The 12,993-nt window shown below is 36.9% G+C and overlaps 1 protein-coding gene across 1 annotated transcript; it reads right to left on the bottom strand.

The window, feature by feature from the left end:
* Window positions 1–3,321: 3,321 nt before the first annotated feature.
* Window positions 3,322–7,894, bottom strand: LOC118830620 (cyclin-dependent kinase 4 inhibitor B-like). Its single transcript, XM_036737517.1, has 2 exons — window positions 7,228–7,894; window positions 3,322–5,108 (listed from the first exon to the last, which is right to left on the bottom strand). Exons 1-2 carry the CDS (start codon window positions 7,384–7,386, stop codon window positions 4,848–4,850), a joined length of 420 nt encoding a protein of 139 aa, XP_036593412.1. The 5' UTR covers window positions 7,387–7,894; the 3' UTR covers window positions 3,322–4,847.
* Window positions 7,895–12,993: the final 5,099 nt, after the last annotated feature.

The raw sequence follows: 12,993 nt of genomic DNA, 5'->3' as shown, positions 1-12,993 counted from the left end.
AGTCTCGAATCTTTGTCAAATAATGATGTTTTAGAAGGTGAGAACTGCAGCTTGCAAATCGTTTCAGAATCTGCTTCTATGTATTTAACAGAAGATATGAAACTGAAGTCCTGGCTCTGCCACCAATTAGCTGTATGATCATAGACAAGTCACTAAATTTCCCTGAACCTCATTTTCCTCATCTTTAAAATAAGAAGGCTGAATTATATAACCTCTAATGGCTCTTCAAGATCTAAGATCTACGATCTATGAAATAGAATTAGAATAAACTGTGTTACAGTTAGTAATTATATGTATTACAGGTCCCCAAAACTGACTTTTTCTTCAAAAGTCATCCTCCCTCTCATGCCCTGCCCCTTTATACAAACTACTATTGCTACTAAATCTTTCATTCAGGAGACACTCTACTAGGTTTATGAAAACTAAATGATATTATGTGATCTCATAAAATAATAAAATTCTGGGAGAGAGAGAGAGAGAGAGAGTGTGTGTATGTGTGTGTGTGTGTGTGTGTGTGTGTGTGTGCGTGCATGTGTGGGCATGAATGCACACACTTAAATGCTTGGGTGCATGAAATGAACCTGGATGAATTTGGCCCTTGTGCCTTGGGAAGTGATTGAGTCTTAATTAAATAGGCTGATAAAAAACAAAATCATGAAAATTGTGGTAAATTTCAGACCTCCCAACCACCTCGATACATCTTTTTACATTTTCCATAGAGAGGTAGATGGATATACTGATAGATAGATGATTGATATAAGATAACTAATATGGTTATCTGTTTCTTTCAAGATAGCCAATATAGTTATCTGTATCTTTCAAGAAAGGCCTTGGGCTCCTGCCCTGCTCTGCTACTAAGCTAAGTGAGCAAGTCATTAACTTCTGAGGCCTCTATTTCCTGATCAAATAAGGGAGGTAGACTAGATTTCTAAAGGTTCCTTATAGTTTCAACATTCTAAGATTGAAAATGAAACCTGAATTTCAATTTGCAACATTTACTAGCTGAACAAATATTGAACCTCTAGGGAAATGGAATTTGCTGACTCTACATAAATAAGAGCCTAAATAAAATCATTTATGGTCATGAACTTCTCAAGGCTTTTCAAAATTGTATGTATTTCTGTAATTCCTTTTGAAATGCTGTGAACTAACTAGCTATTAATTTATTATAATTTATTTCACTTTTATTATTGAAATAAATTTTAATGAACACTAAGAGGTTATAAATTTCTTCAGGGCAGGGTTTGCATCTTTGTATATCCTTGGGTCTTATTTGAATTAAAATGTGAAATTGAAGCCTACTCAGGAGCAATTATATTGTTTTAATATCCATAAGTCCTAAAATTGGCTTCATAGTACAGTAAGAGAAATTTGAAGAAACACATTAAGCCAGTATAAAGTTCTAAAAAATTCTTGGCTCAAAAAGTCAGTCTAACTTCCTTTCAAATAGTACATATGTAGTGAAATAAATCAAAGAAGTATTTATTTCACTTCTTACTATTTGGATTGAATCAGGCTGGGCTTGTGAACCATAAACTTTTTGGATCTAGTGACCTATTTAAAACACACACACACTCACACACCCTCATTTTGGCTTAGTTAGTGGTTGGTCAACGAGAGTACCTTAAGAACGAAAGCAAATCTAAACCAAACCCATCGTAATATATACAGTGTCTCAAAAGTCTAGGGGTGGTTTTAAGCCTTGAGATTAAACCTTGCATTATAATTTGAATGAACTACATTGAACCAGACTCTCCCCTTGTTTAAACTATTCTATAGATGTCTGCTAAATATATTGGAATTACTCTTACAGGTTATTAATATATTACTGAATCAGTGAATAGTCCCTGAACTATTTTTCTAAAACTTTTTAGTCTTGGTAAGGTAAGTTTGGTTAAAAAAAAACCCATAGCTCAATATTATGGTGTTATGGAAGTAATTTTCTTTTGGTTTTACTTTCAATTTCGGCTACTCATTAGAAATAACTATAAGAAAGTTTTACTGGCCTATAAATGAAATAATTTGTACACAAACTTGAATTTATTTCATATGCACCCTACAAAAGAGTTCTTTTACTCAGCATCGTGCAACTACTAAATAATAATTAATTAATAATTATTTCTTTGGATTTGCAAAATGCGCTTTTCTCCCATGACCTTGTGAGCTGGGTAGTATATCTTCCCTAATTTACGATTAGGGACTTGTTTTAGGATTACATCTGTACAGGGAACTCCTGGGTAAGGAAATTCTCTCTATCAATGCAGGTCAGGGCCTTGTTTATCTTTTATAGCTTTAGATGGTTGCTTGGAATACTAACACTAAGAGAATGAAAGAGTGTGGGAAGAAGGGGGAGAGATGGAACGAGGGGGGTGAGAGAGAGAGAGACAGAGACAGAGAGAGAAAGAGAGACGGAGAGACAGAGAATGATAACTATTAGGTCTTTAAAATGTCTTCTATCCAAGCTAATGAAGGTACAGAAAAATTTGGCTGAGAAAATCTGCTCAAGATTTAATAAACATTTTTAAAGTGAAGTGGATATTTAAAATAACACTGTGGTGATAAATAACAGTAGAGAATAAAGCACATCGTGGCCCGTAAAATTTACTAAGTCTCCTAATCCTATATTTGCCAAGTGTTCCACCAACAGATCAGTGGGAGAAAATAGACTTCACATTTAAATAAGTAATTTCTTATTCTTTATACTCTTTTTTGTCTGATTCATTCTGAATGTTTTTCCTCCATTTCAACATACTATGTACAATGCTTTGAGATCTTAGAAGTGAAATAGTTTTATCATTTAGATAAATGTTTTAATGAGTCATTGCATTTTTACTTGTCAGATCATTTTTCTAAATCATGTTGCCTAGTCACTTGCCAGTATATTTGCTTTTTTTTTTTTTGTAAAAAAAAACAACAAAACTTGAATTTTCACAAAAACTAACACAGTTCTAAATGTGTAGATATTTTGAAATATGTATTTGGTATGGTGCAGTTTCAAGATCTTCACACTTCTTTAGTCGAAGGTGAATTCACATTCACTTACTTTGTACGCAATTACCTACAGTACGGGATTTACTTTGTGTGTTAAGTCTTGTTATTAAGACAAGAATTATCAGCAGTTATGTTTCTGAATCAATCTACAATGTACATTTAAATCTAGAAGCGACGCATTATGGCTTATGCATTAGAAGGCAAATTATCATATTACAAGCTATTACAAGTCATTCAAGAGCTATGACATTGTCAACAGCTTTTAAACTCATTTCAATCCATCTGCAAACCTATAGGAAAATTTTTGTTTCTACTAAGAAACCCAAGAACTGAATTGAGATAATTTTATTGAATAAATTCATCAGTGCCCCAAACCACATTTATAATATTTAAATAGTCATTTAAATACATCCCCTGAGACAAGCCCACAGAGAAAGCAGTTTTAAAAACAACAGATGAATAGGTTAGGGATAGAGAGTAGATCTGTGATGTCCCTGGCTTAGGGAGCTCTCCAGTGAGGAAGTTCCATCTACCTATTCAGGTTAACACCTTCCCTGCAACTGAGGTAAACAACTTTCTTTGTCTTAAAGAGTTGCTTAGAATCCTAAGAGATTAAGTCTAACTAGCCTGGGGTCACAAAAGCCAGTTTGGGTCTTGAATTCAGACTTTGGCTTCCGGGTGGGTTTGAAAGAGATGTAAAGAGATCCATTATCTCAGTTTAAACTAGTAAACAGGTTGTAATTAATGTTGTTCTAATAGAAACCTCCCAGGATGCGGCACTGAATTCCTTGATATCTAATCACTATAGTAAAATTAACATGGATGTTTTAGGCATGAGTTTGTTCAGTTTACATGGTGCTATGGCACTTTCCCAATACAGTTAGTCTAGGTTTCAAAGAATCTTTTTAAAAACACTTCCCTAACTCTCACATTTTTTTTTTCCACTTTGCTCTTTCATCCTGACTAGAACCTTTGAGGTGATGTGGACCTTCAGGGACCCAAAACACACTAATAGTGGCAAAAACATTTCAGAGAGCCATCTATCATTGGAACTCTTGGTTTTTAAAGTTTATGGGCAAATCTGTGACTTCCAGTTCTCCCTTCCCTTCTGCTTTAAGCCAGACTGAATAAATCTGACCCCCACAAAGTGAGCACATCGGTTCTATTTGTCATCTTTGGCTTCCTTGCAAAATTCAGTAGAATATCTTTCTCCCATAATAAAATCTACCTGCATCATTAAAACTATCTCCTTACCCCCACTTTGTTTGTACCAATATTACCAGTGTTCTAGGACACTCCAGTTAAATCGGGGAGAATTCCTACACTACTGCCAATCCCTTCACTCGAGTGAAAGTTTTTCCAACTGGTTCCTCCACCAGCGATGCCTATTTGGATGAGACAGTACTGCATAGAGCATCATTCCTTCACCTTCAGAGAAAAAAAGTCCTCTACCCACCACCTCACTAACTTCCCACCACAAATTACCTATTTACAAGTCTCACATTTGCAGATTTTTCTACCCTGTTTCTATCTCCTCATATGGGAAATCCTGACCAAAAAGTTGCTTCTCCATTTCTACTCAGCTACTGTTTTTACTGTAAACTGAGAAAACCAAGGAAACAGTTGAGGGTATAGCTAGAATTTGAATACACCTTCTTTCTTCTGGGGGAGCTTTGGCTGGGTGGGTCTCTATTAGAAACTTGTCATCCCATCTGAGAAGGTGCATAAGGGAGTATGTTTAAAGCTGCCCCCTGTCACCTTCCAGGCATGCTTTTCTCAATCTGTTTGGAGCTGCTGTGGAGGTCAAGGGGAAAAGGGTAAGAAGTCCCCAGGGTGGACCAGTTTCATCATTGCTTTCAATCCCCCGTAACTGCTCGAAGGTATAAAGTGACTTGGTGGTGTCCCTGCTGCTGGGCTAGGTGCAAGGGGAGGCGGCCCAGAGAGTCTCCAATGTCCAATCGTGCTCCTGCACGATGAAGCAAGATCAGAGTGTCCAGGAAACCCTCCCGGGCTGCGTCATGGACTGGTAGGGTGAGGGTGGTGGGGTCAGGGATGTTGGGATCTGCTCCATGCTTCAGTAGGAGCTCTGCCACTCCAGCATTACCCATCATCATGACCTAGAAGATAATTGGAGAGAAGTCAATGAGTTGATGTGAATGCCTAACTTACGCCAGTGGAGATATATCTATACACGCGCAATTACAAATTTGCTATATGCCTGGAAATTTTTCATAAATTAATTTTTCATAGTAGTGAGTGAGAAAGGAATTATACATATATGTCTATTTTATGTAAATCCACATATAAAAATAAGTTAAAATAAATTTCTCAGCTGTCAACTTTACATATCATTTCCCACCCCCCCCCCATTTAAAATAATGGTAAATTAGTAGAGTAACCCTTTTTAGAAAATGATGTAAGTTTTAGGAAATTACATACTACTAGTTTTCTTACAATTAAAAATTTTGTAAAACAAAATTTGACCATTTTAACTATTAGTGTTGAAATTAAATTTCAAATTGGAAAAAATCTAAAAGATACATGTATAAAAGATAAAGTATATGTATAACATGTATATACATGTATATGTCCAAAGAGTAAAATAAGCATTTTTGCTCTGTAAAAAAGTGTCATTTATTTATTTTAAAAGAAAGTTGGAGTTTTAGCAGTAAAATCCTTTAGACTACCAGCAACATTCCCCATACACATCTATATAAAGATTGAGTAATTCCAATTTTTAAACAAATATTTTTAAAGTGACTTATAGAATAAACTTATAAAATGAACTTTTCAAATGGAGAATATTAATGTTTTTTTTTTCTTTTGGAAGTGGAGTCAGGTGAAGTGGAAACAAATATGCTTAAGTAGTCAAGAACTTGAGTTGGAACATACACATACGTATGTATGTATATATGTGGATGAGCACCTATACACACATACATAAACACACATTTACATGTACATACATACTTATGTACACACACATGAAACTAGCTTCTGCCATTCAAAGTACAGTAGAAATATTTTGAAGTAGAAGGGGCATAATAAGGAGAACTGGAAAATAAAACTGGTTCTCCAACAAAATAATATAGTAATAGTACGCAATATAAATCCTTATAACATTTTAAGATCTAAGAGATCAAAGTATGTCTGTTGCCCTTCTGTTATATGTATGTTATAAAACACATATGAATGGAATGAAATTTTTTTTAAATCGGCAGTTTTAAATCAGTATAGTATAGTAAAAGGCAATAATGAAACGGACTACTTTCTTTGACTCCAAGTATTGAGGAGGGAGACTCATGAAATTGTTCCTCTATAGACAAAATGTTCTCGCAGGGAAATGACGAAGAAGTCGGGACGGTTTTTTTTTTTTAAAGTTATTGAAATAAGCTTTCTTGGAAGATGCTTTCTCTTTCGATACTCTTTTAAAGTCTGGGAGTATCAATGAATAATGAGTATAATACGCATATGGTACTTTCATTACAAGGCTCGACCTACATTTAGAATCTTTTAAAATGTAATGCGTCTGAAAACATACCAATTGCTCAAATAAGCATGAAGTCTCCCCAACCCTTCCTGCTGTATGTAATACCGATATCAATCTCAAGGTAGCATAATTTTCTTTTCCCGATTCTCTGACATATAACATACCCGTATATAAACATATCATTTACCTTTTTTTTAAAATTGAAAAATAGCATTAGTATTCCTGGTGTGTGTGTGTGTGTGTGTGTGTGTGTGTGTGTGTGTGCGTGTGTGTGTGCGTGTGTAGTGTGTGTAGTGAGAGAGAGAGAGAGAGAGAGAGAGAGAGAGAGAAGTAGAAATACTTGCATACCTTCTGAATTGCGGAACTTTTCGTTTACTTTCCAGCCTGTATGCGTTATCAGTAAAAGTCAATAAACAGAAAAAAAAAAAAAAAAGGCCCAAAGTAAATCCACAAAGAGCTTTCAGAATGGGAGAAGAGAAGGGAAGAGGACATCTCGGACATTTTTAAAACTATTTTTTAAAAATCGTGTGGTGCATTATGTTATTATCCAGCTATTTAAAAAAATTCATTTCTTTTAATAACGCATTTCACCGAATCTCACACGCAAAGCACCAGTACCTGCTGGGGAAATGTTGCAGCGCCCGACTTCTCTGCCCCAAGTACCGCCTATTTCACAAAACCATCCCAAGGCCAAGCTCCTGCTACTCTCCCGCCCTCTACCGACCATCCAGTATGGCCCCAGGTACCTGGATGGGCCGCCTTCCAAAGCGATTGACTCCGTTGGGATCTGCTCCCGCTGCCAGGAGCTCCTGCAAACGTTCTACTTGCCCTCGGGCAGCGACACTTGTCAGGTCGAGATAGCTGCCGAGGCGAAAACTCCTTTCCTCTTCTGATTTTTCTGTCATTTCAGTACCCGTGAATGCCTCTACTGGATATTTCAAGGCTCACTCTGTGTACTTCTCTTTCCTCCTTCCCTTCTTCACTCCAGGGCCTTTGCTCCTTCTTGGAGAAGGTTGCTTCACCTCTTCTATTGTTTCTGTCTTCTTGCGCTGAGTCTCAAAGCTGATAGCTGGGCTTTCAGCCACCCCCTAAAGCCCCTTTCCAGTTCAGTGACCCGTGGTTTCGCAGTCCAGAGTACTAGTTAGTCCCAGCTTTCCACCCCTATGAGGACTCTAGGGTGAACCTAATAAGTGAAAGTCTTCCTCGCCTCTGCTAATGAAAGGGGTTCCAGTACTCTGGAAGCACCTGGGCAGTGCCGAAGCAAAAACCTTTCCCACCTCTGCCTAGTTGCGGTAAAGGGAATACGCGCCTGAGAGACTGAAATTATTTGTTCTCTCCAGCTGGGACTGTGTCCGACTCTCCCCACCCCCCCATGGCTCCACCTCCGCTCCAGGCTAGCGCTGAACTTGTTCTAACTTGCCTGCCTTTTCACCAGTCAGCCGATGACATCACGGCAGACAATCAGGAGCTACCACACTCCCTTGAGAAGGGGAGGGCTGGTGTAGACACTGAGGCGCATGCATTGCAAATCTATTCAGGTGGACCACCCGGACCCTAGAACAGGTTGCCGCTTCGTACTCCCCGGAACATTCCACCCCAAATTCGTAGTCCAAATGCAAGGCAGGAGCCTAAAAGACTTCGGAAATACTTGCAGAAACACCTCCCCTTCCTCTTCCCCCATCTTCAAGTAGTCATATTTGCTCCCTTCTTTCTTATGGGAAAACAGCAGGCCAGCTCAAATGCTTTTGTTATCTATGTCTCAATGCCACTAGCTTTTACTCTTAAACCCAATTCCTGGGATTCGCTCCGCTGGCGCCACTCAGTGGTTTAAACGACCGATTTTTTTCAGCTGAAGGTTTAGTGAGATATTTACAATAGACATTTAAATAATTCCTCCTTTCCGAGAGTTCTCCCTTTTGTAGAAGACCAGTTAGTGACAGTTCTGCACCTGTCATGTTGGGCAAACCCTTTTCAGGAAGGACTTGGCATTTCAGAGGCTTCCCTGAAACCAAGTCTTGCATCAAGTGAAGAAGCTTTCTTACTTGGGCGTGTCTGGCAGCCAGAAACACTGAAAAATCTTGAGTATCCTGTTTTGCATGTGTATGTGTGTTTTTCCTTTGAAGTACCGATAGAACTAGGTGGATGTAATGCATCAGAAAAAAGAAAATGCAGCGTAAGAGGAAAATATATTTTAATGAAAAGAAATCATGGCCCATATGATTTCAATATGTTCATTCAGTGTTTCCTTGTTTCCACTTTCACCTATTTAAACCCACCATCTTGGCAAGCAATTAAATTTTTATTGTCAAGGGAATTTATGCAATTATAATTAAACATATAGTCATAAAAATAAAACAGGGTGTGGTGCTGTCATGAAACAGCTGAGCAGTCATTCATTTTCTGTGAGTATAAAGGCCAAATGTTTGGTAGGACTTTTTTTTTTTTTGGAAACAAAATATATGGCAGCCATCTCCCAGTTTCATGCTCATTAGGTTTAGTGTTAAATAAATATATGCGTTACCTAAAAGATTTTTTTTTAAATACTGTCTGTGCAGGTAGGATAGGAAGATAATGATAGGTTATGTCTACCTGGGATCAAATTTTATTTTTCTGAGGAAATATAATGGTGAATATACTTATGGGTGGGCTGTCTGAAGAGCTTTGGCTTATAATGACAATGTAGTTAAGTGTACTGAAGAGGACAATTTCTTCAGTGTTGACTGAGGAGATTTAAAAGGCAAGTTGATCACTTTCATGAGATTAAGACATAGAAACTGGGTATTTGTCAGAATTTCTTTCTTGTAATTCACATGAATGTGAACTACTTATGATTTTCTCTCCATAAAATGAAAGGATTGAACCAGATGACCTCTGAAACACTTTCTAGTGCTATATCTATAACCTTTCTTTTACTCTCTTCTTTGCTGTTTCCTTTTTCTCTTGAGGAAACCAGAATTTTAAAGCTGCTGATATAAAATTTGCTGCTAGGACACCCCATCTAATGAATCCTGGTCATACTAATGTGACTATTAAGGCTGCTATGTCCTTGTAACTGGCTTTTTAATCTAGGCCTTAATTTTCTATGGACCATGCAAACAATATAAAAAGAACTGGAAATAAATGATCTGGGTTTAATTGTTACAACATATTTTCCTCATATAGGGACACCAATCTAAAGTTTTTGCTTGGAAAGCAAGTTTGACAGCGCAAAGGGGGTAAGAAAAGCTGGGTTCTTTGACTAGTTTTGTCTAGCTGTATGACCTTGGGTAAGCTACACTTGTTAAGGCTCTATGCCTTTTTTTCTTGCCTTCTTCATGGAGTTATTGTGAGGACCAGGCAAGACCATCAATATGAAATCATTTTATGTAAACAAAAAAGCTCTATGTAAGTGTGAACTATTATTCTAGAAAATGTTTGGGAGAAATGAGGACTATGAGGTCAAATTTGGTGAGTAAGAAAAAGGCAGGCAAAGACAGCAATATGATTGAGATATTCGTAAGAGGTAGCATGTTAGAGTGAGAAGACCATTAAATTTGAAGTTAGGGAAACTGAATTTTGAAGCCTGCCTCTAGTACTTTCTGTTTGTGTGAACTTGGGCAAATAATTTCAACTCTCTGAAAATCAGGTGTCTCATTTGTAAAACAAGGGATTGGGGACTAGAGTATTTTAAGGGCCCTTCCAGCTTTAAATTATTGGGAAAGCCTGCTCAGGGCAGAATTGGCACCACAAACGCTCGAAATAATAGTACCACGGACAGCAACTCCATTCGCATCTTCTCAGGGTGGTCTTACATGCAACTCAGTATCTGCTCTGCAGACCTTAAGGGAAGGATGTGTAACTTCATTTACTTTTTCTTCATATTCATCTATATGGGAGTCAAGTGTACACTCATAATTTCTGTTTGTAAAATCATCTTGCCTTTTTTGACTCCTAATAACTGATTTGTCAAATGCAACCTTTTAATGACTAGGTCAGTAGTGATTGAATTCAGCAACAGCATCTCTGCAAGAGAGGGTGGTTTGTGTATAATCTATAATCTGTCACAGATTTATTATCTCTCATTATTTCTTTGTACTTGTGCCTCCTTTCCCTCTCTTCTGTCTCTCTTGAAATTCCAACATTTAGTCCAGGTTATTCTGACATACAAATGCCTCTTTGAGCAACCCATCTCTTTTGGTCCATTTCCTCTTAATGCAGTGGATATCATCTTTGGCTACTGTGTTTTATTGCTGCGGGGTCACTAGAATATTTTTGAAGTGATTAGTAATAAATATTATACTCTAACAATATAAGGTAAAACTTAAAAAAACACCCTACATAGCTTAATCCCAAGGATTAGTTACATTTTGCTATTCTGCTCATATTAATGACTCTGAATTAGGTAACACTGATTGTTAGTCCAATTTTAGATTTGGAACAGAAAGAAATATTGTGACCAAAGTAATACAGTGCCAGTGCAAAGAGTGAAAACTGATTATTTTGACTACAAATCTGAGAACTTCTTATGTATTCCTTAGTTTCTCCTCACTTTCTTTTTTTTGGGGAGGGTCGAGGGGAGTTGGAAAAGGAAAGAGGTCAACAGAGGTTAGTGTTATGAGAAAATTTACAATAAAGTTAACAAAATTTTTTTAATGATATACCTTATAACTAGTATATGGCAAAAGTATAAATGCTAAACATTTCACCTGGATGAATGCAATTAACATTATTTTTATGTAGGCAACATTTCTAGCATTAGCTATGGGGGAGGGGAAGTGGAGCATGTTGTTACTTGGAGTCACCACTAAGTAGCACACTCTTTACCCACTCTCCCCTCCCGCCTCCAATTCAGTCTCTTTATTCAAAGAGAGATTCATAACTATTATGGGATGATAGGTGCATGCATTTCCAAGTCCTGAAAGTCTGGATCATTTTACACACCCTCCTTCACTGAAAGACGATTGGATATAATAATTGGGCCTTATTATGTAGGCAAGACAGAGGTAGCAGGTGGCTGAGTGCATAGAGCACAAGGCCTGGAGTCAGGAAGAACTGACTTCAAATGTGACCTCAAACATTAATACTAATACAAAAACAAAACCTGAATGATTTTTTTATCATAAAATGTGTATCTTCTAAATGTACTTCAAAAGTTTTTTATAACTAGAAAACTCCACATATTCTTTTGTTATAGCACATCTGCAATCATGTCTTCTAGAATTCCCAATTTGGTCCTCATAGTACATTGACCCTGTAAGCAAACTTCAATTTGAATAGCTGCTTGTTATAAATAGATGCACATGTTTTTACACACATATGAGAGCATGTACATAGATGTACACATACTTGAATCACCTTTGCATGTATTTAGCATAATCAAAATAACTGAAAGATTTGATTAGTTTGATTTTCCATGGCCAAGGTTCTACAATCTCAAAACTTTGTGTCTAGTTTATAGTGGATTGACCAACTAAAAATTTCAAACATTTTGTATACATTCCAGTCTACCTGTACTGTTGACCTATATCTAACATGTCAGGTTTCAAGATATGATCTGATACTTTGATGGATTTGTGATCTTATTGATTTGAGTATTCCCTTAAATTTTTTTAGATTATAAAATTATAGAGTCAGCTAAGTGGTGCAGTGTAGAGGGCTTGGAATCAAGAAGACCTGAGTTTAAATCCAGCCCCAGATACTTCCAAGCTGTGTGACCCTGGGCAATTCACTTCACCTCTCTTTCCTCAGTTTCTTCATCTGTAAAATGGGGATAATAAAAGCATCTGCCTCCCAGGGTTATTATGAGGATCAAGGAAGAATTGTACAGTACTTAGCACAATGCCTGTTGCATAGAGAGTGCTATATAAATGTTAGCTATTGTTAGAACTCACCAGACTATCCCATCCTGTGTTAAACTTGTTCATGTTCTCCTATACATCATTCTCATGGGGTTCACCTAACATACTGGAGATCTTCCTCTAATTCCATTGACTTTCTCTGAATTCTAGCGGAGTTCATGATCTATCAAAGGGTCTTCTATCACTGTCACTAGTCTTTTTCAATTGTACATTTCTGTGATAATAGCTTTTATACCACTTCTCCTGTACAATTTCTAGATGGTAATATACTGTAGCTTTTTTTTTTACTTACCATGCATGTGTCGATTAATCCTTTGGTGATCTGAAACTTAAATTCTCTGGACACTGTGTTTCTGAACTTTACAGCCATAAGATATTATTAGAAGACTAGTGTTACACATGTGGGTCTTTAAGGGAAAAGATTAAGGTCATTAAAAGAAGTGAATAATTTCCAATTATTCAGATGTTCTCACATATTCAGTTAGGGATTTACAGACTGTCTCTTAAGTAGTAACCATATCTTAATATGTTACCACAGTACTTAGATATTAAGTACGATAGTGGAATAATCTTGGAGAGAAAAAAAAACTGCATAAAGCCAAATAATACTTGGGCCTTTGGGCAGCTGTAAATATGGTTAGTGTCTAATGCTACATTTTTCGTTACTTCAGCAGA

Source organism: Trichosurus vulpecula, chromosome 9 (genome assembly GCF_011100635.1).
Source record: "Trichosurus vulpecula isolate mTriVul1 chromosome 9, mTriVul1.pri, whole genome shotgun sequence".
NCBI classification, from domain to species: Eukaryota; Metazoa; Chordata; class Mammalia; order Diprotodontia; family Phalangeridae; genus Trichosurus; species Trichosurus vulpecula.
Note: the sequence above shows the minus strand (reverse complement) of the source record. Positions and strands in the feature narration are given on the sequence as shown.

Bases quoted from the DNA above. Each gene is read 5' to 3' on its own strand.
- LOC118830620 (XM_036737517.1), bottom strand. From the start codon at position 7,386: ATGACAGAAAAATCAGAAGAGGAAAGGAGTTTTCGCCTCGGCAGCTAT. The intron at 5,109-7,227 runs GTACCTGGGGCC...ATTATCTTCTAG, and splicing joins TTGGAAGGCGGCCCATCCAG to GTCATGATGATGGGTAATGC.